Here is a 24,147-nt window from a genome sequence, read left to right as displayed (position 1 = left end):
TATGTTTTGTCCTTACTTAGATGCAAGTTCTATAAGCTGTTAAAGAGGAAGTTTTATACCACAGTGCCTTCTAGTGGTTAAAGAGCTACAAACCTCAGCTTGACAGAAATCCTAACATTTACCAAACAATTATTCAGCAAATAAATCAACACCAAAGTATATATATAGATGGCTTACTGGAAATATTTGTTGCATGTCAGAACCACAGTTTTCCACAGTTATGCTGTTTATAAAAATATAAACAATTTAGGAACGAAAAGATATTACCTCCCAAATAAGTAAGAGGGGAAACAACAGATAATAAATACACTGTTCAGCACTGGGAATAGGCTTGACCACGATTGCAGGTTTATGCCAGGTGGTAGAAATTAGAATTGTTCAATGAAATTAACTCATTATATTGCTATTAGCAGTATTTATCAGAATTATTTTAGCCATACCAAGCACAGATCAAAAGCTTATGCAATACTGGAAAACCAACCAAACAAACAAAAACACAACACACACTGAAGTTTATACTTGGATCTGATTAACAGCTTTCAGCCAGCTACTGTCACCACAGTAGCTCAGCACCTAATAAACCAACACGGCATTAAGCCTAATCACCTAATTTTGTTTTTTAGATCAGAAATAAAACCTCACTGATGGGTTACGCATATAATAATAGCCCATTCATGTTATCTAAATATCCACCTAAACTCCCACTTGTTTAGGTCTTTCCTAGAAAAAGTAAGCATGAAGTAGTGAATAGATACTCTTGGCTCCTATTCAGAAATCCAGTGTAGGGGAGCTGATAATTGGAAAGGAAATAAACATAGACCACCGCCTGATGCTACAGTTTGTAACCAAGTCCAGGTGGTAATACCTTGATCAGACTACAGAGACTGAGAACCACTCCAGTACAGAAAAAAGGCCCAAAAAGTACTTTTGTAACAACTTCCTCAGGCATATCAAGCATTATTAACCTCATTACCAGTCCTGAGGAGGTCACAAAAGTAAATATTACTAACTCCACAGTCACAACTGGAAATTCCCTGAGATATAAAACTGCCTGAAAATGTGGAAAAGAAATGGTCAGATTGTTCAGGGATTATTGCATTTTTATCAGCCTACCAACCTGATTTGCAAAGTGTTTTGCAGAGACTTTGCATTAAGTTATATGTAAACTGCAGGTGTAGATCCCTGCCTGCTGTGTTCAACATGCCTTCACTAATGGCAGCAGGCTTTGGATCAACCCTCTAGCTTGAAGTGTTATAGGAAGAAATTGAAACTACTGGTGAGGGAAAGGATGAGGGAGGGAAGGGACTGTCTGTTCAAAGAGATTTGTGCATCCTCACCCAAGCTCTGGGCTAGCACACCGGCACTACACTGCATTGAAGTCACTTCTTCAAATATCTGCTTCTTTTTCAGAAACACAACAGACTAGTGACAAGAAACTACTGGGAAATGGTGTCATATGCATACAAAAACAAAAGAGGTTGTGCATCAAACTGACACTAAAATTATTTTAATGTTTCATGTGCACTTCAGAACAGATGCTTAATGATTACAGAAATCTAGGGAGAGGGCTTAGTTCAAATTCAAGTTACATTATTAAAAGTCAAGAAAGACTCAAAGCCAATTCCAAATTAATTTCTATAGACAACTGATTAACAATCCATACTTTCCAAAATTACTTCTGTGACTAGCAACCAAGTTCTCACGCACACAGCACTGATAATTACCTTATTTAAGTCAAAAATAAATGCTGCTGCTCCCATAAACCCCAAAGATTCTTCCATTAGGAGAGCTTTATACCAGAGAGTGCATTTCTCTCACATAATTCTGCAATTAACTTATTTACATGTGTTGAGAAGCATGACAAAAGTAATTCAGAGAATTGTGCATGTAGAAAAAAGCTGATAATTATAAACTTCAACCGAAGTATTAGTCCTACTGGAGTGCCCGGGGGTGATCTGCAAGCAAACCACCTAAAGGGTAGAAAATGAGGGGTCTTCTCTTTTTTACCTCGGGGCCACCTCAGCCCCCCGCACCGTGAGGACACCCCAGGCGGGACCAGCACAGCGAGGTGCCGCCAGGTGCCTTCAGGCGCCGCGGTTCCCCGCGCCTCACGAGCATCCCCAGGCGCGTACCTCGGGCATCCCAGCACCCGAGCCCACCCGGCCCGGAACCTTCTGCAACCTGCGAGCGACCGCCGTAACGGAACAGCCCTACCCGGGCACCCCCTGCTGAGCTTAAAGGCGCGGGGGCAGCTGCAGCGTTCGCTCCCCCCGCTGCGCCGCCCCACGTTGCTGATGAAACCGCACGGGGCGCGTCCCCGTTTGTGATGCGGCGGCTGCGCTGGCTGGGTTTACCCCCCGTTGTGATGCTGGCGTTCAGATCTGTGCTGTCAGCAGGACTCGGTGCCTGATGAACCGCAGACAGTGAGGATTTTCCTCCAGCTCTCCATGTGTGCAAACCTGTGCTCGTAGCCTTAAAGTCTGTGTCATCTCACCCATAAAGCTGAAATAAATCCCTTGTGTGCTTTGCGGCACAACATTCAAACAGCACAACGCAGCCTTTGTACAGGCTTCCTCTGTAAGGACTCGGTGCCTCTGTCACCTGTATAGTCACAGAAGAATAATTCTGTTTACACCAATGACACCAAATCATATATGCAAAATTAAACACTATGGAAAGTGGAATCTTATGTAAACAACAGACTTAACATATTGTTAATTTCACTGAAACTCAATGAGGTCACATAAACTAGCTACCTGCACACATAGTTTCTCAATAGCTGCCAGGCAACTAAATTTCTCTAAACAAAGTTGAGTCTAGCTCAATATACCTGTATTGAAAATATAAGACAGGTCAGGTCTTCAGCTGTCTTCTACTTTGGCAACAGCTGTGTGGATGGGCCTGGACTTCTGCAACGTCTTCTTGCTGGTGCTGAACTGGTTTGTTCCCCCTGTTCGTTCTCCACAACTAGTCCTCTATCCTTTAAAAGCATTTCCTAGCAAATTTATAAATGCAAGAGGACTTCAGTGCATAAATGTTCCTGCATCCCTTCCTGACATGTGTAGTTCTGTCTATATGACAACACTTTAAAATTTTAGGTTACTTTGATTAGTATACAAAGCCAGGGAAAATTTCTAATGTATTTCCAGGAAGTTTTCTGTTAGACTCAGAACTTTGTCTTCTATAACCTTTCTGCCCTCTTGTGAGCTCCTACTTTTTAATCTAGACATGATTGTAGCGGATCCATTCCATTGGCTATTGTGTAGAAATGCTAATTCCTTAATAATATATGCTGTATGTGGATCATCAGGAGACATTTTTGCCCCCTTTCCTAGATATAGTCTTTTTCATTGTTGATGCATTTCATGTGAATAAAGACACCTTTTTACTGATATCAAGTCTTGAGGGTGGGAGTTGTTAATTTTAATAGATATGTTGACAGCATATTCTTGAGATTTGCTTCTATTTGACACCTTGTTTTTATATTCCATACTTACAACATGTAAGTGTTACTGTAAAATGTGCAAGAACAAAGCAGTATTGTGACAGATTGTGCTCTGGCACAATATCCAATTATTCTTAGTGTATGTTTATTTTGAAAAGGTACTTCACAAACCACTAAGTATAATTCATGACAAGGCACCTTCAAAAATATTTTGTGACATTAGGCCAAGTTTGCTACCAATGAATTTCTGGCACTTGATGGATTTAAAATAAAAGTTAATTTAGCCCAATGTGCTTTGTTGATTTGGGATATTCATAGATTATTTGGCTCCATTATGTCCTTTTGTCAGTGCAGAAGTTTTTTGTAACACAGCCTCTTCCAACAGCCTTTCAGAATGGCTGCGTACCGCTTCCAAATGCTTGCCCTAGTTAAATTTGGATAGAGGCCACAGACAACCAGACAAGCCAGGGATCCAAATAAAGTTGCCTAATCTTTTACTGCCAGTTTTTCTCCTGGTTCTATGGGAAAAGCCCAGAAGCATGTGAGTCGAATGAGCACCTGATCCAAACCAAGCCTGAGTTAGTGCTGTGATATGTTGGACAACTTGCCCACATGGAGATGGTCAAGGCTGAGAAGTTTACAGTGGAGTTTCTGCCAGCTGTAATTTCTTCCACTGAAAACTGGAAATTGCCCTCCAATACAATAGATATTTTTTCCTCTCTTTGTTTTTCCAGTACCAGTGGAGAGAAGGATCTTTCTCCAGTCCCTCTCCACCCCAGGAGACTGATCCAACCCCCCAGTGCCATGGAAGGACACTCAGATCATTAATGATGACGTTAACAAGACTGGATCCAGTATCGACCCCTGGGGCACACCACTGGTTACTGGGCCCCCACTAGACCTTATGCCACTGATCACCACTCTCTGGGCCCAGCCTTTTAGCCCATTTTCAAACCACCTCACTGTATGCTTATCCAGCCCATACATCAACAGCTTGTCTAGGAGGAAGATGTTATTGGAGACAGTGCCAAAGGCCTTACTGAAGTCCAGATAGACAATATTCATTGCTCTTCCTTCAGTCATTTCATCATAGAAGTATATCAAGATGGTCAAGCATGAGTTTGCCTTGGTGAACATGCAGCCTGGGGTCCTGGGCTCTCCTCCATGGGTACCCTGGTCCCCCTTTTCCAGCCATGCAACCCCTGATGGGGTTGGTGGCCAAGGTGTTCCCCTAGTCCTCCCTGCCTGCCAGATCTCTGCAGGCAGGCCAGGATGGACTCAGACCCATTTCCCTGCAGCATGTTGGAAAGAGCACAGCAGGTTCTTAATGTCTTTATTAGTTTGTTGGTTTTTTTCCAACACAGTAAATCCTCTCTACAGCAACAGGTTAGTTAAATCCAGTTTACATATTGCCGTCTCATGAGTGCTGCGGCCTTGATGCTGCCGTGACAAAACCATGTTGCACTCAGACAGGAAAATGTGTTAAATTCTGTTGTGACTGAGAAAAAGGGAAAACCAACAAAAATCAGAAGAACAAACCACCAGGGAAAACCAAACCAACCAACAAAACCAAGGTGAGGAACTGAAGGCAAGCACGGCCAGACCACCTCCAGGGGAACCACACGGCACCGCTTGGATGAAAATGCAAGGGGGAATGAATCCAAAAAGGTCAGGGACCAGACAAACCCTTATATATATTATGTATAGGTATTTATATATATATCATCTGGAAGGACACGCTGAGAAAACAAGAGATCGCAGCAATATCTACAGTAAAAAGGAGCTACGTAGCTTTCAAAGTCACACCGAGAAGGAAGCACACGGCAGAACAAAGTGGGGGACAAATGGGGACACTGGTGTTTGGGGGTGGCCGTTCAATATGGGAGGGGCTGGGTGGGGTGCAGGTCTCAGGGCCAAAAGCCCTTGTACACCCACTGGGAGCCCCAGCGCCCCTCACTGGGGTGCAGTGATGGGGATCTGGCAGATGAGTGTTTTTGAGGGGCTCGGTAGGACCTGCTCCCAGTGGGCTGGTTCTGCTCACCCAGATGGTGGCACCTCATGGGTCCTCTACAGCTCCTGGCTTTGGTCCCCCGTGGACCACTCACAAAGACCTGAGCACCCATGACCAGAGCCGGGTTCTCCATTACGCTGGGTGCAGGAGGAGCTGGGCTCTGCTGCCCAGGGGACAGCCTGGGGATGGCAGCAGAGGCTGGGTGGCTGACAGTGGGTTACATGATGACACAGCTCTCCATGCCAAGCACAAGAGGCTGGATCCACCCAGAACCAGTGGCCGGATGGAAGCCCGCAGCTTGTGGGGAGCCAAGCCCTTGAGAGATGCCCCTCTCAGTGTGCAGGTGAGATGCTGGGAGTGGGGGTTGTGAATTTGGGGGGCCATTGTCAGTCTGGCCAGCTCTGTGGGCAAAGCCAAACACTGGGGTGCTCCCCACGTTCCATGGGTCACCTTGCAGTGATACACCCTGCAGGGCAGAGGGTGCTGAGGGCTCCCCAACAATGGAGGGTGGGGGGAGTCAGGGCAAGTGTCTCATCTTATTGCTAATGGCTCCACTGTGGTGACACCCAGAGGCTGTGGTGAAACTAGAGGGGGGATTTGCCATGCCACATCCCCAAACCTGGTGGCCTCTGAGCCCTGATGTCCCCAGCCCAAGAGCTGGGAGTGGAACTGCAAGTGTGGCAGAGACTGAGCAAGGCAGGGCACACAGCCCCCCTGCATCCCGGTGTGCTTTTGGTGGCATGTGGTGATTGTCCTTCTTGCAACAAGGGACCAAGGAAGTGCCACCATGGGTGAGGGCACAGGCAGAGGTGGGGGACCCTCATGCCACCCCGCTCCTGCCCTGATGGCTTCTGGAGCAGGGCTTAGCCATCTCCCACTGACCCAGGGCAGCCCTCAGGGTATGTGACCAGGGCAAGGGGACAGTTTAGGGTGTCACAATTCTCAGCCAGCTCTGGGGCAGCAGGTCCTGGGTGTGCTGGGGGATCCTGTGCTACCTCTCCCCAGGGAGAGCCAGTGGGGAGAAATGGAAGCTGCATCCCCAGGAAGGGCCCAGTGACCTCCCAGTGAGCACCGCTCCCTGTCCCTGTTTCCCTCCTGGCTTGGCCAGCCATCAGTTGACCTTGGGAGACCAACCTACCTCCTGTGTCCTCTTCACATCCTGCTGTCCTGCCCACAGCCTGCTGTCCTGCCCCATCCCATCATCCTGTCCCCATCTCACCACCCTGCCCCATCCCCCTGCCACCCACCCTCCCAAGCCAGGGCCAGGCTGATGCTGGGGAAGGTGAGGACCGATGCAGAACCATGAGGGACTGCTGGGCGAAGCCAGGAGCCAGAGTCAGGAGCCAGTGAAGCGAAGGCCTTTTCCTTCTCCGGTACCAGACAAGGGGATGAGGCCAATGGCAAAGAAGACAAATCAACCCCAAAGGAGCGAGGGCCCTGGTAGAGGACGTCCACAGGGCGGGTGGGTGCTGGCGGGATGTTGACAGATGGGAGATGGCTCTGGAGGAGACGTCAGCAGCAGGTGTGGACCTCAGCACGATACCTCCATGGTGTGGTTGATCTGCCCCATGGCCTCGGTGCTCTCCGAGTGGGTGCAGGCACGTGGGCGGGCGCCATCCACTGAGCTGGCGCTGGTGAGGGAGGCTGTGCGGGAGCGTGCCAGGCGGGTCATGCTGGCGGACGGCACTGCACGGGCACAGAGAGATGGCCAGGGTGCTCAGTTCCCTCCGAAAGCCAGCAGAATCTGAGCTGACATTGCCTCATGCAAGCAAAGCTGCTAGTTCTGCTCCCTGACGTGAATGACCCCAGGGACAAGCTTGCAGCATGCGGTGCTGTGACAACATGAGCAGCTCCGGTCTGGCAAGGGACAGCGGGGCAGGCACGGGACACCCTGGGACAGGCTGCAAACCAGGCATATCTCCCAGGTCTGCGACCACTGGGCCTGAGGCAGTGGGGACCCCCGGCTGCCACGTTCCAGGGAAGGCATGAGCAGGGATGGGAGGGCTCCTGGCTCCCCAGGGTGTGCAGGGAAGGTGACACCCTCCCCCAGCCAGGATGTGCAGTGGGCACAGCTGCTGGCCAGCTGGAGGAGGACACAGTGGACACACTGCTGAGACTGTGCCCGCATGAGTGGGGGACTTCTCTGAATACCATTTCTCAGCCCCCGGCCCTGGCTCAGGGTGCCATTTCAGGCAAAGCAGAGCGAGGCAGAGGGCACCTGGCTGGGAAGGGCCAGCCCTGCACCCAGGCTGCTCCCAAAGGTGCCTGGGCAGCTCGAGGGCACAGGCCAGGCGGGCACCATGCAGCAGCTGGCATAGGCCGAGCAGCACTGAGCGGTACCTGTGCCTCCACTCAGCCTCCGGTCCTTCAGGTGGGCGACTGGCAGGAGTGGAGCAGGAGAAGGGCAGGGAGGGCAGAGAGAGAGCGTCAGCCGTGCTGGCCGCTCCGCAGGGCCAGGAGTGCCCACCCAGCCCCATGTGTGCATGCACACGGACCTGCACGTGTGTACACAGAACTGCACACAGACCTGTACACAGACACTCATGTCTGTGCACATGGATGTGCAAACACACACACATGTGTACGTGGACCTTCATGCATGTGCACACACAGGTATGCACATGGACCTGGACACACACGCACATGGACCTATACACACACACACACACAAACTTGTGCACATGGAGTCTGCACTCCTGTGTCCACACACACAGCCCCTACTTGTGCATGCCCACACACACAGGAGTGTGCACGCATGCACAGCGACCCTGTCCACCCACATACGTACACACAGAGCCTATACACCCCGTGCCCCTACCAACACACAGGCAGATATCTTGTAAACCTGCACACATAACGCCACAGAGGCACGTGCAGCTCTCCATCAGGAGATGGTGATACCAGGCTCCTCTACCGCAGCAGGTTCAGCACGCACACACACACACAGGCACACGCCAGCCCCGTGCCCAGCCCTGGCACTCACTGTAGCCCATGCCTTGCAGGAAATATTTGAAGGCTTCGGTCAACTTGCCAGGCTGCAGGGAGAGAGCAAGAGGAGTTGAGGCAGCACCAGGGCTGAGACCCCACTCAGCCCCCAGCTGCCTCTGGCACAAGACCCCTATGCCCACCTCAGCCCATCCCCTGCTGGGCACAGACAGCACCAGTGCATGTCTCAGGACCCAGTATACCCAGTTAACTGGGAAAATCATGAGGGCTCACCTGTGTGACCTGGGGCAGCCCACCAGAGTCAGCCATCTGCAGAGAGAAGGTTCTGCTTAGTCTTAGAGGGTGCCTTTGCAGCCCACCCTGTCCCCTAGTACCCGTTGGCAGATACCACTGTTCGGACCCCCATGCTCTCCCCATCTGCCCCCAACTTTATAGCCAGAATGGACCTGGAAGGGGGAGATGGGGACACCCTGCAGCCCTGGGGCAAAGGGAAATGGGGTACTTCATGGGCAGCAGGGACCACCTGCCTGCTCCCTGACACCCACCTACCTTCAGGAATGTGGTGTTGGTGGGATCCAGCTTGGAGTTACACTCCACCTGTGGGTGAGAGGGATGATATTAGCACCCTGGGGTGCACTGAGCCTGGCAGAAATTGCCCATGGGTACCACCACTAGCTCATGGCACCCCAGCTGGCACATCCAACCCCAGTTAGGTGGAGACAGAGTGCTAGGCAAGCCCTGAGCCCGCAGAACCACCATCCCTTTGCCATGGGACAAAGGGCACTTTCCTCCTGCCAGGCAGTGCCTGGGCAAGGGTGGGAGTTGGAAGAGGAGGAGAGTGGCTGCTGAGGAATCCTGTGTGTGACACACTAGTGTACAAGCACACAAGTGTGCTCATGTGCATATGCAGAGGTACATGTGCTGAAGAAGGGGGTGTGTGCACACAATTACACGTTACATACAAATGTGGCCACCTGCACAGTACCTGTGGCTGATTGTGCAAGTGTGGACAGCCATGTGGATATGTGCGAGCACAGGCACATGCTGGCAGCTGTCTGGGGGCATGTGGCCAAGCAGGGAGCATGCATGTTGTGAGCATGTCTGGGCATATGAGGAAGGGGAGGTTTCCAGATGTGGCAACTGTGTACAGATGCACGTACAGTCATGCCCACACAAGCAGGCAGGTTTGCCCCTGAGCATGCTCCCACATATGGGAGCTCACATGTGTCTGAGCAGTCAGTGAACATGAGCATGCCCACGCATGGGCACCATCTGCATGCCCCCCCGCAGGCACTACTCCATCACTCACCACCCCCTCTTCAGCAGGCGCATTGTCTCCGACCACCAGCATCACAGGGCAGCTGGAGGTGAGAGGAGGAAGGAGCACAGTCAGGGCTTGGTCTGGGTGGACTCCCCTGCCCTGGCACCCCCAATTCCATGCCAGTACGACTCTTACCGCAGTGTCTTGGCGTTGGGCACAGTCCCAGGCCGGTTGATATCCAGGTCCCTGCGGCTGATGAAGGAGAAAGAGAACCAATGTGAGCCCATGGGCAGGTGCTGTCACCAATGCCATAGTGCAAAAGCTGCAGTACCACCAGCTCCAGGAAGCAGCACCCACCCGCTGTCCTGGCACCCTATGGATGGAGAACCCCATGGCCACTTCTGCCATGACCTGAGCAGAGCTCATGCCGTGGGATGAAGCACCCATTGGAGCAGCAAGGCTCCCAGCCCCCCGTACGCATGGGACAGCATCTCTGCCCCTTTCCCCAGCCTTGTACCAGCATGCAGCGCAGGAGGGGACGAGGGGATGTGCCCCCATGGCCATGGGCTCTGGGACACACCAAGGCTCTGGCACAGGTACCACCACTCCTGCATCTCTGGCCAGCACTGGTAGCCAGTTTTGCATCACTGATGGCCTGTGCCAGAGGTTGATGGCAGCACCCAACAGTGGTAAGGGTTCCCACGGTGGCCTCAGGGCACCCCACCAGTGCTGCAGACCCTCACCCTGATGCAGACAGGGGGTCAGTCCACTGGCAGGGCCGGCCGGAGTGCTCACCTGTTGTACATGTTGAGGAAGAGCTGGAGGTTGAACTGGTTCACCACGCTGCCAATCTGCTGCCGGTAACTCTGCACAAGCTCCGTGTTGTTCACAAGTTCTTCCTGTGCCAGCAGGGGACAGAGATCAGGGCAAGCACTGCTGGGTGCTGTGGAGACACCTTGCTCCCCCAGGCCTGCCCGTGCCATGTTGGCCAGTGGGGCAGAGCAGGAGGGTGCTGGGCAATGCAGCTGGGCATGGTGGTGCTGCAGGCAGCACACCCAGGCAGGACACAGGCACAAGTCACACATTTGTCAAGGCTAAGCCCCAATCAGGCAGGAGGGATACAGGCAGGGCTTGACTAACCCCATCCCTGGGCACGGGGCAGGACCAGTGACACCGCGGCACCCAGCACCAGGGCTGGGCACAGCCCAGGTGACCCCGCTGGGATGCAGGGTGGTGGCAGGGGGCCAGCAGGATGCACAACCCTTACCTGGCTGAAGAGGTGGGACAAGACAGTGTCCGGCAGCGTGCTGGTGAGGCCAGAGAGCTGTGGAGGGAGCACAGGGCGTTATGGCGCTGCCACAGCTGGCTCCTGCCCCAGGGAGCCACCAGCCCAAGAGGGAGGGTCAGGGCCCTGCCCACCTTGGAAGCTGCCCAGTCAATCCAGCCTTTGCCATTGGGGTCGATGTTCATGAGGACCAGTCCTTCAACCAGGTCAGGGAAGATGAGCTGCAGTGAGAAAGAGGGGCGATGCTCAGCAGGAAGGAGAGATATGCCCAGAACAGCCCCCCACCAGCACCACTGCCCACTGCACAAGCATTGCATGGGGCTGACATGGCTGCAATGGGACACCTGTGGCAAGACTGCCCAGCCACCATGGCCACAGCACTGCCATTCCAGCCCCACCATCTCTCCAGGAGCCTTCACAGTGGGACAGCCTGCCTGGGGTGTCAGCTCCTGCTCTTCGCCATGCCCTGAGCTGACAGCAGGCACAGACAATGCAGGACCAGCCCATCCCAGCCCCAGGCTCACCGCAAACTTGGCCAGCACGTAGGCTCCTGCCCCAACGCCGATCCCAATCACATACTTGAACCTGAAAAGCGAAGGGGTGTGTATGGGGGAACGGTGGGCTCCAGCATGGGTTCCCTGGGGCACCCCTCCACCCGCAGCATGGAGCACAAGACAACATGCAGGGTGCCAGCTTATAGGGACAACTCCCCCAGCCCCAAACCCTTTCCTCCTGCCCATCTCCCTGCCCAGCACACTCAGCCAGCAGATGTCTAGGAGGGGCTGACTCACCCAAAATGCTGCACCACGCTGGGTAACATGGCAGCCAGCTGGTCCATGGATGGGTACTGGTACCTGCAGCACGCAGAGGCACAGGATGGTGGTTATGGGAACCATGCAGAGTGGGAAGGCTGGGACAGGGCAGCTGGGCTGCCCAAAGTGGGCAAGGAAATGCCACCCACCCACAAACCACTCCATTGTCCACCCTGAGACAGTCAGTTGCCACAGTTCAGAGAGGCTCGCAGGCAGGGCACGAATGCCCAGGCAGCCACAACCCAGTGGGCATGGAGGTGACATCCCCGTGGGCATAGCAAGCCCCCAAAGCTGGCACCTACCCCTGAGGGAACTGCGAGGCTCCTGCCTGCTGGCCCGGCGCATCCACGTGGCACACCACAAAGTGCTTTGTGATCTCCTGCATGTCTTCATAGTTGAAGAAAGTGTTGAAGCAAAGCTTGTCTGTCAAAGGGCAGGCAGGGATCAGAGACCAAATGCCCCAGCATTGGGGCCTGGTGGGCTGGAGGAGCATGGAGAGAGGCTACCTGCCCTCCCTCTGCCCTTCAACCAGGAGCTGACATGCCACCAAAGCCCTCCCATCCCCTTCCCTCCAGGTTCCTCATCCGCACAGCAGAGACCACAGCCACTGTTAGCAAGGGCTGCGTCCCTATTGGGAGGCATGGGGATGAACAGACACAGCCAGGGAGATGAGCAGTTTGGGGTGAGTTTAGTCTGCTTGGAAGGATGAGACTGGGGGATGCAAAGCCCAGAACAGCAGGACCACCCAGCGGGATTAGCAACCCGGTGTATTATCAACCCATTCCAAAATCCTCAGAATGGGGTCAAGCAAACATGGGATTCGAGAAATGGCTGCACATCTCCCTGCTTGGAAACCATCAAAGAGACAGCCCCAGCACTGCTGTGGAAAGGCCACCACTGTCACAGGGGGACATAATCATTGCTGGGACTTGGTGGGGTTCTGCCCCATGGTGCAGGTGCTGGGACATCCCTTTCAAAATGTGGGGGCCAGGCAGATTGTAAGATCCATCACAACCAACACGATGCATCCCTGAGCACGTGAGCGCTGCTGTGATGGCGAGGCAGCTCACGTAGCAGGGCGGTGACTCAGCCTCAGCCGCCAGTGGAGAGGGAGATGCTTCCCCCTGCTCACAGGATGCTGGGCATCCTGGCACAGCCAGGGCAGGGGTCCGAGGTGCAGGCCCAAGGCTGCAGGCTAACAGAGAGCACAGCATCCCCACACCCAGAGCCCTGGCGCATGGTCCCTCCTTCCCTGCTATTCCCTGTCTCCTGCAGCCCTCACTGTCCCCTGCCACCAGCCGGGTCCATGCTCTGAATACCAAAGTGCTGGTGGCAGCAGCAAGGACCAACCTGGCATCCCCCATGTCCCATCCCTGCCTGGCATGGGCATGTGGACAGCCAGCTCTGGGGTGGCCAAGCACTCCTGGCTGTGCCTGGCTTGGGCTTTCGGTTCAGCTGAGCATCCAAACCCTCCTGGTGTCTTCAGATGCCTGGGGAGACCCAACACAGCCTGGGGACCCTCCATGGGAGGAGGCAAAAGAGCTGAGCCAGAGGCTTTGGCCAATGTCCCAGTGCCCTGTGCAGCCCCAAGCTCACTCTGCCTGTCCCTGCACCCGATGGCCCGGAGACCAGCACTCACGGTTGAGGCCCACATCATGGTACGTCAGGATGGCCGGGCGATTCCCCTTGGGCGAGCCCCGGATGACCACGTGCAGCAGCCCGTAGGGAGTCTCAATGTCATGTTCCTGGGGTAAGAGGAGAGATGGGGTGATGCCTGACTGCCCAAGACATCCTCTCCTGCCCTGCCATCCCACACCTCACTGCTGCTTCCCATGGGAGCACAAGGGAAAGAGGAGCAGCCATCCTGGGAAAACCCCCAGATATGGGCATCCTGGAGGTGGCAGAAGGCATGTAAAATCACATACAAATGCTCCCAGCCTCCACCAACAGAAGGGAAGGGATAATAGGATTTAGGATTGGACAGGTGTGTGATCGGACGGGATCACGGGATGGGATGGGATGGGATGGGATGGGATGGGATGGGATGGGATGGGATGGGATGGTCCAAGAGGGCTTGGGAGAGGAGGATCATGGGACAGGAGAGCTGGACCACAGGATGGGACAGGAAATCTTTGAGGACCTGAGACTAAGACAATTTTGGCAGCAGGGTGCCACAGCATGGCCCGGCTGGCCTGAATTCACTGTGTCTGGGACACACAAGCAGAGGTCAGACATCAGACACCACCCTGGGAAATGCTGCAGGCTCATCTCAAAATGACAGCTACAGTAACTTTAAAATTCCTTGGTCTGAAACAACTGTGCCCCCATAGAGAGACCAGAACTGCCCTGTGCCTCAGTTTCCCTGGCTGACAGGGTTCCAGCCTCACCTTCACAGCCATCATCCTCAGCCAGCAAGGGAAACTGAGGCTGCAAGCCCAGATGCTGGCCAAGTCATCCCCCTGGGGACAAGTGGCCAGCAGTCCTTTCCAGAAGCTCATGCCTGCCAGCCAGCCCACTGGCAGTGACCTCGAAGCTGAGATCTGGTGGGTGCAGGAGCATCACGTGCAGAACAGCACCAGGCAGGGGAGGCTGGCAGGGTGCCCAACAGCACGGTCCTTGCTGCAGGTACTGGCAGCCCCGTGGATGTGCTGGTGGGAGGGAACCAGGTACATGGATGCTCCCGTGGGTTACACACCAGCAAGGACTCTGAAGGACACAGGCCTCGGGTGGGAGGAACCGCCTGAGGATGGGGTCTCCTCACTGCAGTGCCTCTCTCCTCACCAAGATCCACTGTCCCCAGGGGAACGCAGCACCCGAGGGCAGATCAAGGGCTCTGTGGACACAACGCTTGGCTCCCCAAGGGCACCCTGACCCCAGCCCTCATCTACAGCTGTCCCTCCACTCCCCAGAGCTGTATCAGGCAGCAGGCGAGGAGCAGGAACATCACCCCAAAAAAAACGGATGGGGAAACTGAGGCAGGGGAAGGGCCTGGCCCAAGGTCACAGAGCAGGAGGCTTCCATGTGGTGTGATCCTGGGCACAGGGCTGTCTCCTTGCAATCCTCATGCCCACAGTGCCCATCACAGCTCCAACAGCTCAGCCTGCAACACCAACCCAAAATTACATGCCCAAGGTGACAGCTCCTTCCTCAGCACTGCTACCTGTCCCCCACAACCCCCTGCCAGGCCAGGCACACCCCTGCCTGTCGTGCAGCCTCTGCAGCATTGCTGGGTACCATAGCCCTGCCCTTTGCCGCAGGGATGTTTGCTGGCGGGGAGAGGCTAGGGATGCAGGGGATGCAGGCAGCGAGCCGGGGGCACTGCCAACCCGTGACTCCAGCGAGGGGGGATGCAGGGGTTGCAGCACCCACAGGTGCCTGAGAGTCCAGCTCTGTCCAGGTCACCTGCTCGCCGCTGCAGTGCTCCCACCTCACTTGTCCCCCTCCACACCAGCCCGCTGCCAATCAAAGGATTGCTTCAAAACAGCAGGAGACCCTCTCCCTCTGCAGCTCCAGGGGTGAGGAAGGGGCTGCACACCCTGCCCATCAGCTGTAAGCCCCAGCGCAGCCCATAGCCACTGCAGCTGCGCTCACTCACCCTCGGCCTCAGCACAGCATCTCCGCTGGGCTCAGCGAGGACACGCTCAAGGACAATGCGTCCCCGAAACCTGCAGCATGTCAGGGATGCGGCAGTGGGGCTGGTGGAAGGTAGGGCTCCTCAGCAGCAAGTCCCCCCCACACCAACGCCTGCCTGGCCCACACCAAGCCCTGCTGGGTGCAAAGGTCCAGCCTGGGGAAGCAGGGGACGTACTGGGGCAAAACCGCCCAGAAAGGGAGGGCAGCGAGCACAGGAAACGTGGTACCTACCCCATCCCAGCACTCCGGCATGGTGAGGAACCGGGTGGACGAGGATGTGCGGGCAGGGCAGGCCGAGTACGGGGTCCCGGTGCCGGGCACAGTGGTGCAGCAGGCTGGGGTGAAGCGGAGCTCTGCGCTGGCTCAGCCCCTCGCCTTGATTTATAGCGGAGCCCCAGCCCTGCGCTAAGCCCTCCCTCTCCCTTCCCCCTCGACGCGACGCGCAGCCCCGGCAGGTTTGGCCTCCATTGCGGGCAAGCGCTGCGATGGAGCCAGCACTCAGCCATTGGCTGCCGCGGGAATTATTCATGCTCCAATTGGCCCCAAATACCCTTGTTTATGAAGAAAAAACGCCTGGCACCGTGTGGTACCTGCTCCATCTTCCCTCCTTCAGCAGAGCAAGACAGGCAGGGGTGCCTGGACAGGGTTGCACTCACACCCCTTGCAACACACACAGATCATCGCGGCAGAGCCCAGCAGTGCTCACCCACACCCGTCACACACAAACGCAGCTCTGGCCCCACACAAACATGCAAAGTCATGCTGGAGGCTGCAGCTGCCCAGCCCGAGGCCCTGAAGCAACGCACACGCAGCAGGAAGGGCACACACCCCTGTAAACAGACATGGGTACACACGTATGCACGTGGCCGTGCACACACATGCACGGAAACATGTACCAACACAGTTACATAGGGGCCAGGCAAAACCATGTCCCTCCACGTGTCTGTGCATGTAAACTTTGAAAAATAAATACAACGACCCACGCTGAAGCCCATGCACCCTACAAAATGCTTGTGTGTACCCCAACAGGGCTGGTCCCTGTGTGTCTGTGACAGTATGTGTTCTCATGCATGTATGTGCATGGTCACATGCATGTAAAGAGCATGCCTGCTGCATCCTTCTCCCGTGTGCTTAGCGTGTATGCCATGGCCACCACTCATGCCCACAGACGCGCAATGACCTGCACACACACAGAACCTTGTGCACACATGCATGAAGTGGCACATGTGTGTACACACATGAACACTGCCTGGTCATTCCACCTGCTGCTGGCTGCTGGCACACAGGAGATGTGCAGGATTTAGCCCCAACCTGGACATCACTGGTGGCAGGTGAATAAGACAGGAGAAAAGACAACCCAGCAGCGCCAAGGGTTTGGATCCTGTCCCTGTGCTGACACATGCTGTGTGCACACACGTGTGTATTCCACATGCACATGCATGCAGGCAGATGGTTTCTGCCCTGATTCCAACAAGGCTTTGCAAGAGGACCAGTCTGTCTGCCTGCAGCTTGCACCCACAGATGGCCTCATGCAGCCATGGCCCCAGAATCCCCTGTCAGGCTCTGGGTGTCATTCCCCTGCACATTGCCTGCCCCTGCCCAGCCCAGCACCATTGCCCAGCTCACCACAACCAGCACCCAGGCCTCTCCAGCCGAAACTGGGCAATCATGGATGGAGAAAGAGCTCCGCAGACAAGCCAGTGCTGGACCAGGGCAGCACCCAGCAGGGACCCTCCAGCCTCCCTGCCTACCACAGGGATGCTCTGTGCCAGCTGGAGGCTGCCATCACCTCTGCATCATCCCCACCTCAGCAGCTCCCCATGGCTTGCTTCTACCGTGCCCTGGCATGCACATGGGCAGAAGGTGGTCCAGCTGCCATCACCAGCACATACACAAGCCTCCCCACATAGCAAAGCCCCGTGTCCTCAGCTTCACCCAGAGGGCTTGTTCCTGTGGAGTCTCTGATGTCTAATAACAGGGCTGAGGCTCTTTTACCTAGGGAGAGCCCTTTCCCTGACCTGGCCAAATAATCACCCAGAGCTAGTAGCCAGTGCCCAGCATGCTGACAAAAGTCCTTGCTCCCTGCCCAGCTGCACCCTGCCACCTATACAGGTGATGAAGACTAAGCAGGCCAGGCCCAAAAGCCTGAGCACCACTTTGGGTCTGCGAAAACAAGGACCTGGGCTCCCCTGCCCCTCTTCCAGAATGATCAAAATCCAGATTTATTTTTATCCTTGCAGGTGCTGCTGTTTCAGTGCCGGACCTGGCAGGGCTCAGCCAGCACCACCCAAGCCCAGCCCCTCCACAGTCTCAGACGCTGACAAAGCATCAACATACAACCTGACATCAGCCACTGGTGTCCCCTGGGAGAAGGATGCTTTGGGAGAAGGACCAGCAATGAGCTGGGATCCAGCAGCCCCACTACCCTCCCTCCCCATCTACCAGCACCCTGGTCTTTGCCAGAGAAGCCTGGTGCAGGATGAGCTCGGGTAGAGGTGCGAGAGCGATGAAGACCAACATGGGAGCCAGGCGCAAGCTGAGCCCCCCTGAGCCACATCACTGTGCTCCTCCAGAGAGACAGAACAGAGGTACAAAGCTGGCAGGTGCCAGCCAGGGGAGCAGAGGGGCCCTGCTCTCTGAGAGAGGTGGGTGGTACAGGGGGCAATGCCCCAGCCCTCCAAAAAAGAAAGAATCTTTCAACCATCCTTATGTAAGTAGGGAGCTGGCATTGCCTGGGAAACCATTGCCATGGCAATGGTAGAGGGTCTGGAAAAGCAGCTCGGCCCTCCTGGGAAGAAATCGCCTGTTTTAAAGAGGTTTTGTCCTCAGCCTGTTGCCAAGTGCCCACCAGCCGCATCCGAGCCCCAGCACAGAGCATGCCTGGCAGCATCCCCCCATCCTCTCCGGCTGGGGACCACAATGGATGTGCAGCCCCATGCATAGACACCAACCAGACACTGCATCCCCATCAAAGAGGGGGACAGAAACAACCCTGGGTCCACTGAGCACCCTGCAGCCTTCCCCAGGTTCATGCTGCGGTCCCACACAGAACCCAGGGGTGGGGGGCACCCTCCATGGCTGGTCCTACCTTCCAGTCTGTGTCCACAGCGGAGAGGAAGACATCAGAGTTCTCCTGGGGAGCGAAGGAGCTGTTAGGGACAGAGACATTCGCCCACCACTGATCACTCCCACCAACCCTCCTCACACCCAGCTCATGAAGCCCCCTGACATCACAAGCACCCACTCCCCAGGGCAGTGCTGGCTGCAGGGGAACATGATGCCTACATGTGTGCACATACATGCACATCTACAGTACCCACAGACCTGTGCATGCACTGCCTTTAAGTGTGCACAGACACACAGGTGTGCATTCGTATGTATGTGCAACATCTGCACACACACACATACACACCATCACGCCAAACCAGAACCCACGGTCACCCATGTATGTGCATCAATACCAGAACACATCTGCACACATGCATGCACTGAATACCACACACACGCACACGTGTGCACCCATTACCACCACATCTGCACACATGTGCACCCAATAGCTACACACACACCCCAAGCTCCCACTTCAGCACCCCATCCTGGCACCCCACGTGCAGGAGCAAGAGCCAGTGCAGTCACCAGACTCACCAGCTCGGCATCCTGGCCCCGCAACAGCGGCTTCTCCTCGGTGAAGCGCAGCTCATGCAGCCCCGCCATGGTCATCTCCTGCAGCAGCAGCCCTGCCCAGGGCAAGGGAGATGTCAGCACCCATGAGGATCTGCCTCAGTCCTCTTTGCCCCACCCCAGCTTACAGCATCCATCAGAGGGTGAAAATCCAATGTTTCGGCTGGTTTTAGGCTGCAGACACATATGAGTGGGACAGAGGGAGATCTCCCCGTACAGCCAGAATGACGGGTGATGTTTCTCCACCATGCTGAGAGGCACAGGGCTGCTCCAAGCAGCAGCGGAGCAGAGAGACAGCCTGCAATTTGTATTGCAGTGATGGGACAAAACCAAATGTGAAGCCTTTACTTCCAAACTCTTCTCCTTGCCTGCACAGCATCTGCTGGCCAGGCAGCAGTTTGTCCCCAGGGCTTGCAGGAACAGACTTCACCATGGAGCCATCACTCGGCAGAGATGTGAGACTGGATACTGCTGACCAGAGCACTAGAACTTTGTACTCCTAAATGCCAGCATCTCCAAAAACACCTCCAGGCAAAAGCCCAGCTTAGAAAGCAGAGGGGAGCAAGGAGATGACTGGAACCCCAGCAGCTGGCAGCACACAGAAGGTGACAGACATGGGGAACACGGAGGACAATGCTCCCCTGTGAACAGATGAGGTCAGTAACTAACTGGCAAGTCCCAGTGCAAGGGGATTATCTGTGCTCAGGCAGGATCCAGACCTCAGGCATTTTCCTTTGCAGCCTCAATTTCCACCCTTTCCCCAAGCCTTCAGATGAGTTGATGTTGCTCTGGATGGGCCAGCATGGCTCCCATACCCCCTGCACTGGCTGCCACCCTCTGCAATCTCCCTGGGGACACCGGGGGTGATATGCGGCCAAGCTAGCACCACAGCAGACACAGACCCCGCTCCATCCACAGCCTCAGCCAAGGCTGCTTCATGCTTTGTCCACCTTCAAACCTAGATCAGCCCGGGCTGGCAATGTGGAAAGGCCAAACAATGCCACGAGGATTGCAAAACCACCAGGAATACAGGAGCTGGTCATAAACTTCCCTCCAAAGCCAGTTCTTGCTCATCTGACCGGGTTTTCCATTCAGAAACCAAGCAGGCTGTGCCACCTGGCTGCTTTCTGCAGACACGGCACTTTGCTTTGCTCCTTGGGAGCCATCCAACAAACCAGAACTCTTTGGAGGGAGAAACACCACCACCAAGCCCGCAGGAGTCCCAGGGTGCCCACCACCAGGGGTGTCCGCATTACCCCTTACATGGAGGGTCCCACCGGGCCAGGGGCCACGCAAAACCCCAGCAGGGAGAGGTGCCAACAGCTCCATGGAGAGGTATGCATCTGGGGCATGCCTTTCCAGGCTGGGCTGCTGCTCAGAAAATGGCTTTGCACAAGGGGACAGCCCTCGTCTGCAGGCCACCAGCACAGCTGAGACAACGCAGCCTGCAGAGCCACCGACCAAGCAACCCCACAATCTCCTGGAGCACAATCCCAGGGTTAAAAAATGGGAGGAAAATCAGCCTCACCGGTAGCTGGGTCTGGAAGAGAGCAGGAGCGTCCCACGCTGACCACGCCAACCCACCGTGTGGCTGCAGCCCCAGGGCGGCTGGGAACAGCACTTAGCGTATGGTGAATGCCTTTATTAATTAAAGCCTCCAGCTAATATGGGAGGGTGGGTGGCTCAGCAATGAGGAAGGGCCCCGTGACCTTGCTCGCGTTGCAGGGGGCAAAGCTGGCTCATGAGGGACATGGCAGAGCCCTGCGGCAACCAGCATCCTCAGCGCGGGATGGACGGTCAACTAAAGCGGCGCTGAGCACAGGAACAGAGGAGGGATCAGTACGTCGGGGGGTCCCATGGATGCAACAGCCAGTGAGCAGGATCACAGTCACGCTTCCTGGGGATGCTCTGCTTCCCATGCCACCCCACAGGTTCCCTCATCCTACCAGCGCAGCAGTGGGGCTGTGGGCAGCGTCATCCAGCCTAGCTGGGCCACCATGACTGCAGAGGGCTGGTGTGGAAGCCACAACTGGCAATGAGCCCATTTCTCTCCAGCTCTCCCCAATGCTCCCCAACAGCACCCACTCCCAGGGTGCTGCCCTTCTCTGCTCCCACTCTGCCTTCCCAGTGTGGTGTCACCATTTCCTGGGCACAGCTGGGACAAGCCTCCTCCCTAATCCCAAATCAGTCCCAAACCCAGCATGACATCAGTGTTCTGTTTGGGACCAGTGCTCTGCCCCACCGGGGCCCTGGCACTGCATTTATAGATGGGGATGGAAGCAGCCACGTTGGCTTACCTTCCCAAGGCAACCACAGCCCAGTGTTGGCTTATTGGAGGAGAACCAACTTGTGGCAAGGAAATACACTATTATTGTTGTTATTATTATTATTATCATGACCATGATGAGGCTATGGGAAAGGTTTAACACTGGGCAGTGTCTGGTCAGAAGGCAGAGCTCCCTCAGACGATGCACCAGCCTCATGGGAGTCTCTGACTGACCACCTGTGTCCCTGCACTGGTGTGGACGTGGCACCCACGAGATGTCAGCACAGATTCTCTGGACTATCTGAGCAGCGCACAACAGACAAGGAGGCAAATCTGGAGGAATGAGGGCTGACCCCTGCCAGGCAGCGAAACCAGAGCAACCTCCAGTGAGGAAGGGAGAGGGAGGAAGGGAACGTGCAGCCCAGTCCAGACATGGAACTGTGCCCACAGCATTGGCCCCTGAGCAGGAGCGCTGAAGAGCCGTGACAGGATGGAGGAAAATACTGGTGCGACACAGCCTGGGCCACCTCCTGCCCCACCAGTGCAGGATAAACACCCACAGCTTGCTCTGCCTCCATGAGGAGGCACAGGTCTGCACCCCAGCAGCCCCCACAAAGCAGCCTAACAGTGTGGTCCAACTGGAGAGTGCAGGAGCAGGCAGGCCACAGCATGAGACACACCAGACTGGGTGGTCTGGTGCCACCCATGCAAGGGAGCACCCCAGTCTTGTGGGGCGGTGGTGGCAGCAAGGGGCTCTGCGGGGGTGCTGGCTGTCTCGTAGTGGCTGTTGCTAAGAGCAACCTCCTCCCCAGCCCCATCCTCGGGGCACCCAGGCAGCGAGAAGATTCCCGGGGGAGGCTGGTGGAGGAGCGGGCGCAGCAGGGACGCTCAAGCAGTCCCACAGGCACCCCTACCTCGGGCTGTCTGCTTGGCGGACCCCCATGTCAGGAGGCTGCCAACTCAGTCTCCCCCTCCCAGCAGCTCCGGGCTGCAGCCTTAGCACCTCCACAGGCATCATCTCCCGTACCCCAAAAAGCATCATTCCCTCCAGCAGCTCCATACCTGGGGGAGAAGAGGCAAGCGACGGGAGCGGGGGGACCGGCAGCCCCATCTCCTGGGCAGGGGCTGAAGGCTCTTCGCCCCCCCCACAGACCCCTATACCATCACCCGGCTCCTCCCAGCCTCGCCCTCTGCCCCCCCGCCGCCCCAGCACTCCCGGGGCGGCGGAGCGGGGGTGGCTGGGCCGGGCCGTACCTGTCAGCAGCTCGATCTTGTGCCGGAGAACCTTCATCCCGGGGCGGCGGGTCCCAGCGCCGCCGGCGGGCGGGGCGGGGCGGACGGAGGGGGCGGTGGCGGCGGCCCCTGTGCGGCGAGCGGAGCCGGTGCCGATGCCGGTGCCGGAGCCGGTGCCGGTGCCGGAGCCGGTGCCGGTGCGAGGCGCGCAGGGCGGCGCAGGGGCGAGGCTGGGCACGGCCCCCGCGGGCCGGTTCCTCCCCTCGCCGGGGCCGGAGGGGAGGGGACGGGGCCGGGAGCGGGGCCGGCGCCGGGGAGCGCCCGGAGGACAATGGGACCGGGTCGGGGTCTGGGGGAGGTGGGGATTAAATGGGAGATGGAGCGATGAGGAGAGAGTTGGGGGGATTACACGGGAGATGTAGCGACGGGGGGCGATAGGTGAAGTGGGATAGCAAGGACAGAGGGTCCCAGCCTGTGCCTAGAGAAAGGGCTGATTTCCACTTGCCTCCGAGCTGGGCAAGCCCATCCTGCCACTGGTCCTTCCTCTGTACTTCTTTGGTATCACTGTAATTACTTTTTTCCACAGTTAGGGATATAACAGCCTCCACTGCTAAGTTGCCTGAGGCAACTGCACAGGACACACCATTCAAAATGCAGAACTGGCCCTTACAAAAACATCCTCATGGGGAAACTGCTGAGGACTCCCATCACCTCCCATCCATGGGCTTGGTTCTGCACAGAACCCAACCGCATGTGATGTTCACCTGGGAGGACTCAGGCTGCTCCCCAGGGAGAGGGCTGTGGTCTGGTCTGGTGTCCAGGCTATCACTCAACTCCTCTTCCCTGCTGGGCATTTCTTCCAGAAGAGCCCAGGCAAAATATTTCATATCTCCATTGCAAGGACAACATGCATGAGTCAGGGACTGATGCTGCCTCATCCTGCGTTTCAGTGCTGTTTACTTGTCAGCATAGGAAAGCCAAGGTTTCTTGTAGGACGTGTGAGGCTCAGGTTCTCCTACACCAAGAGGAGTCCATGCCAGATGCTACAAGAGGATTGGGATTTGAGTACTGGAATCTTGGATAAAACCTCTGCCCTAGAGGTCCCCTGGACCAGCTGGTTGCAGGCCTAGGCTGGTCCTAGAGAGAGATTTCTTGGTGGTCCCTGTAACCACCAGCTATGGGCCTCAGGAGCAGTGCTGCCATCTCAAGGAGGTTGAACCAAGGTCTTATTAGCACCACTGTCATCCAGAGATACAAGTTTGCCCCCAACCCTGAATTCTTAGGATGGCAGTAGGTGCCCATAGGCTGCTCCCAGCACCTGGGTTGAATCTGGTGTCCCAGGCCTCAGCCTCATCATCTCTTGGCCAGCCACGGTGACCAACATAACCCTGTGTTTCACAGCACCTTTCACTGCTGGGCCATGGAGTATTTTGAGAGTAGCCACAGGCAGCTCATCCTACAAATGCCTGCCGAGGGGCTGGAGGAATGTCTGCTGACACAGACATTCAGCTCCATCTCTGGTACATCTCTTTTAACAGCTTGTCCCAGGCTTTTTGGATGGCAACCAGCTTTCA

The 24,147-nt window shown here is 55.9% G+C and overlaps 1 protein-coding gene across 1 annotated transcript; it reads right to left on the bottom strand.

Annotated features, from left to right (window-relative positions):
* Window positions 1-6,861: 6,861 nt before the first annotated feature.
* Window positions 6,862-22,631, bottom strand: NDRG4 (NDRG family member 4; the record flags this gene model as incomplete). The annotated part of the gene is made up of 17 exons (XM_082062778.1): window positions 6,862-7,142; window positions 7,797-7,835; window positions 8,440-8,491; window positions 8,676-8,711; window positions 8,952-8,999; window positions 9,712-9,763; window positions 9,859-9,915; window positions 10,459-10,562; window positions 10,931-10,987; window positions 11,083-11,169; window positions 11,473-11,533; window positions 11,740-11,802; window positions 12,063-12,183; window positions 13,400-13,505; window positions 18,482-18,526; window positions 19,039-19,130; window positions 22,595-22,631. 17 exons carry the CDS (start codon window positions 22,629-22,631, stop codon window positions 6,988-6,990), a joined length of 1,212 nt encoding a protein of 403 aa, XP_081918904.1. The 3' UTR covers window positions 6,862-6,987.
* Between the last annotated feature and the right edge of the window lie 1,516 nt (window positions 22,632-24,147).

This window comes from Streptopelia decaocto (genome assembly GCF_964273445.1).
Source record: "Streptopelia decaocto genome assembly, chromosome: 11".
NCBI classification, from domain to species: domain Eukaryota; kingdom Metazoa; phylum Chordata; class Aves; order Columbiformes; family Columbidae; genus Streptopelia; species Streptopelia decaocto.
The sequence above is the reverse complement of the archived record's forward strand: the minus strand, read 5'-3'. Positions and strand labels throughout refer to the sequence as shown.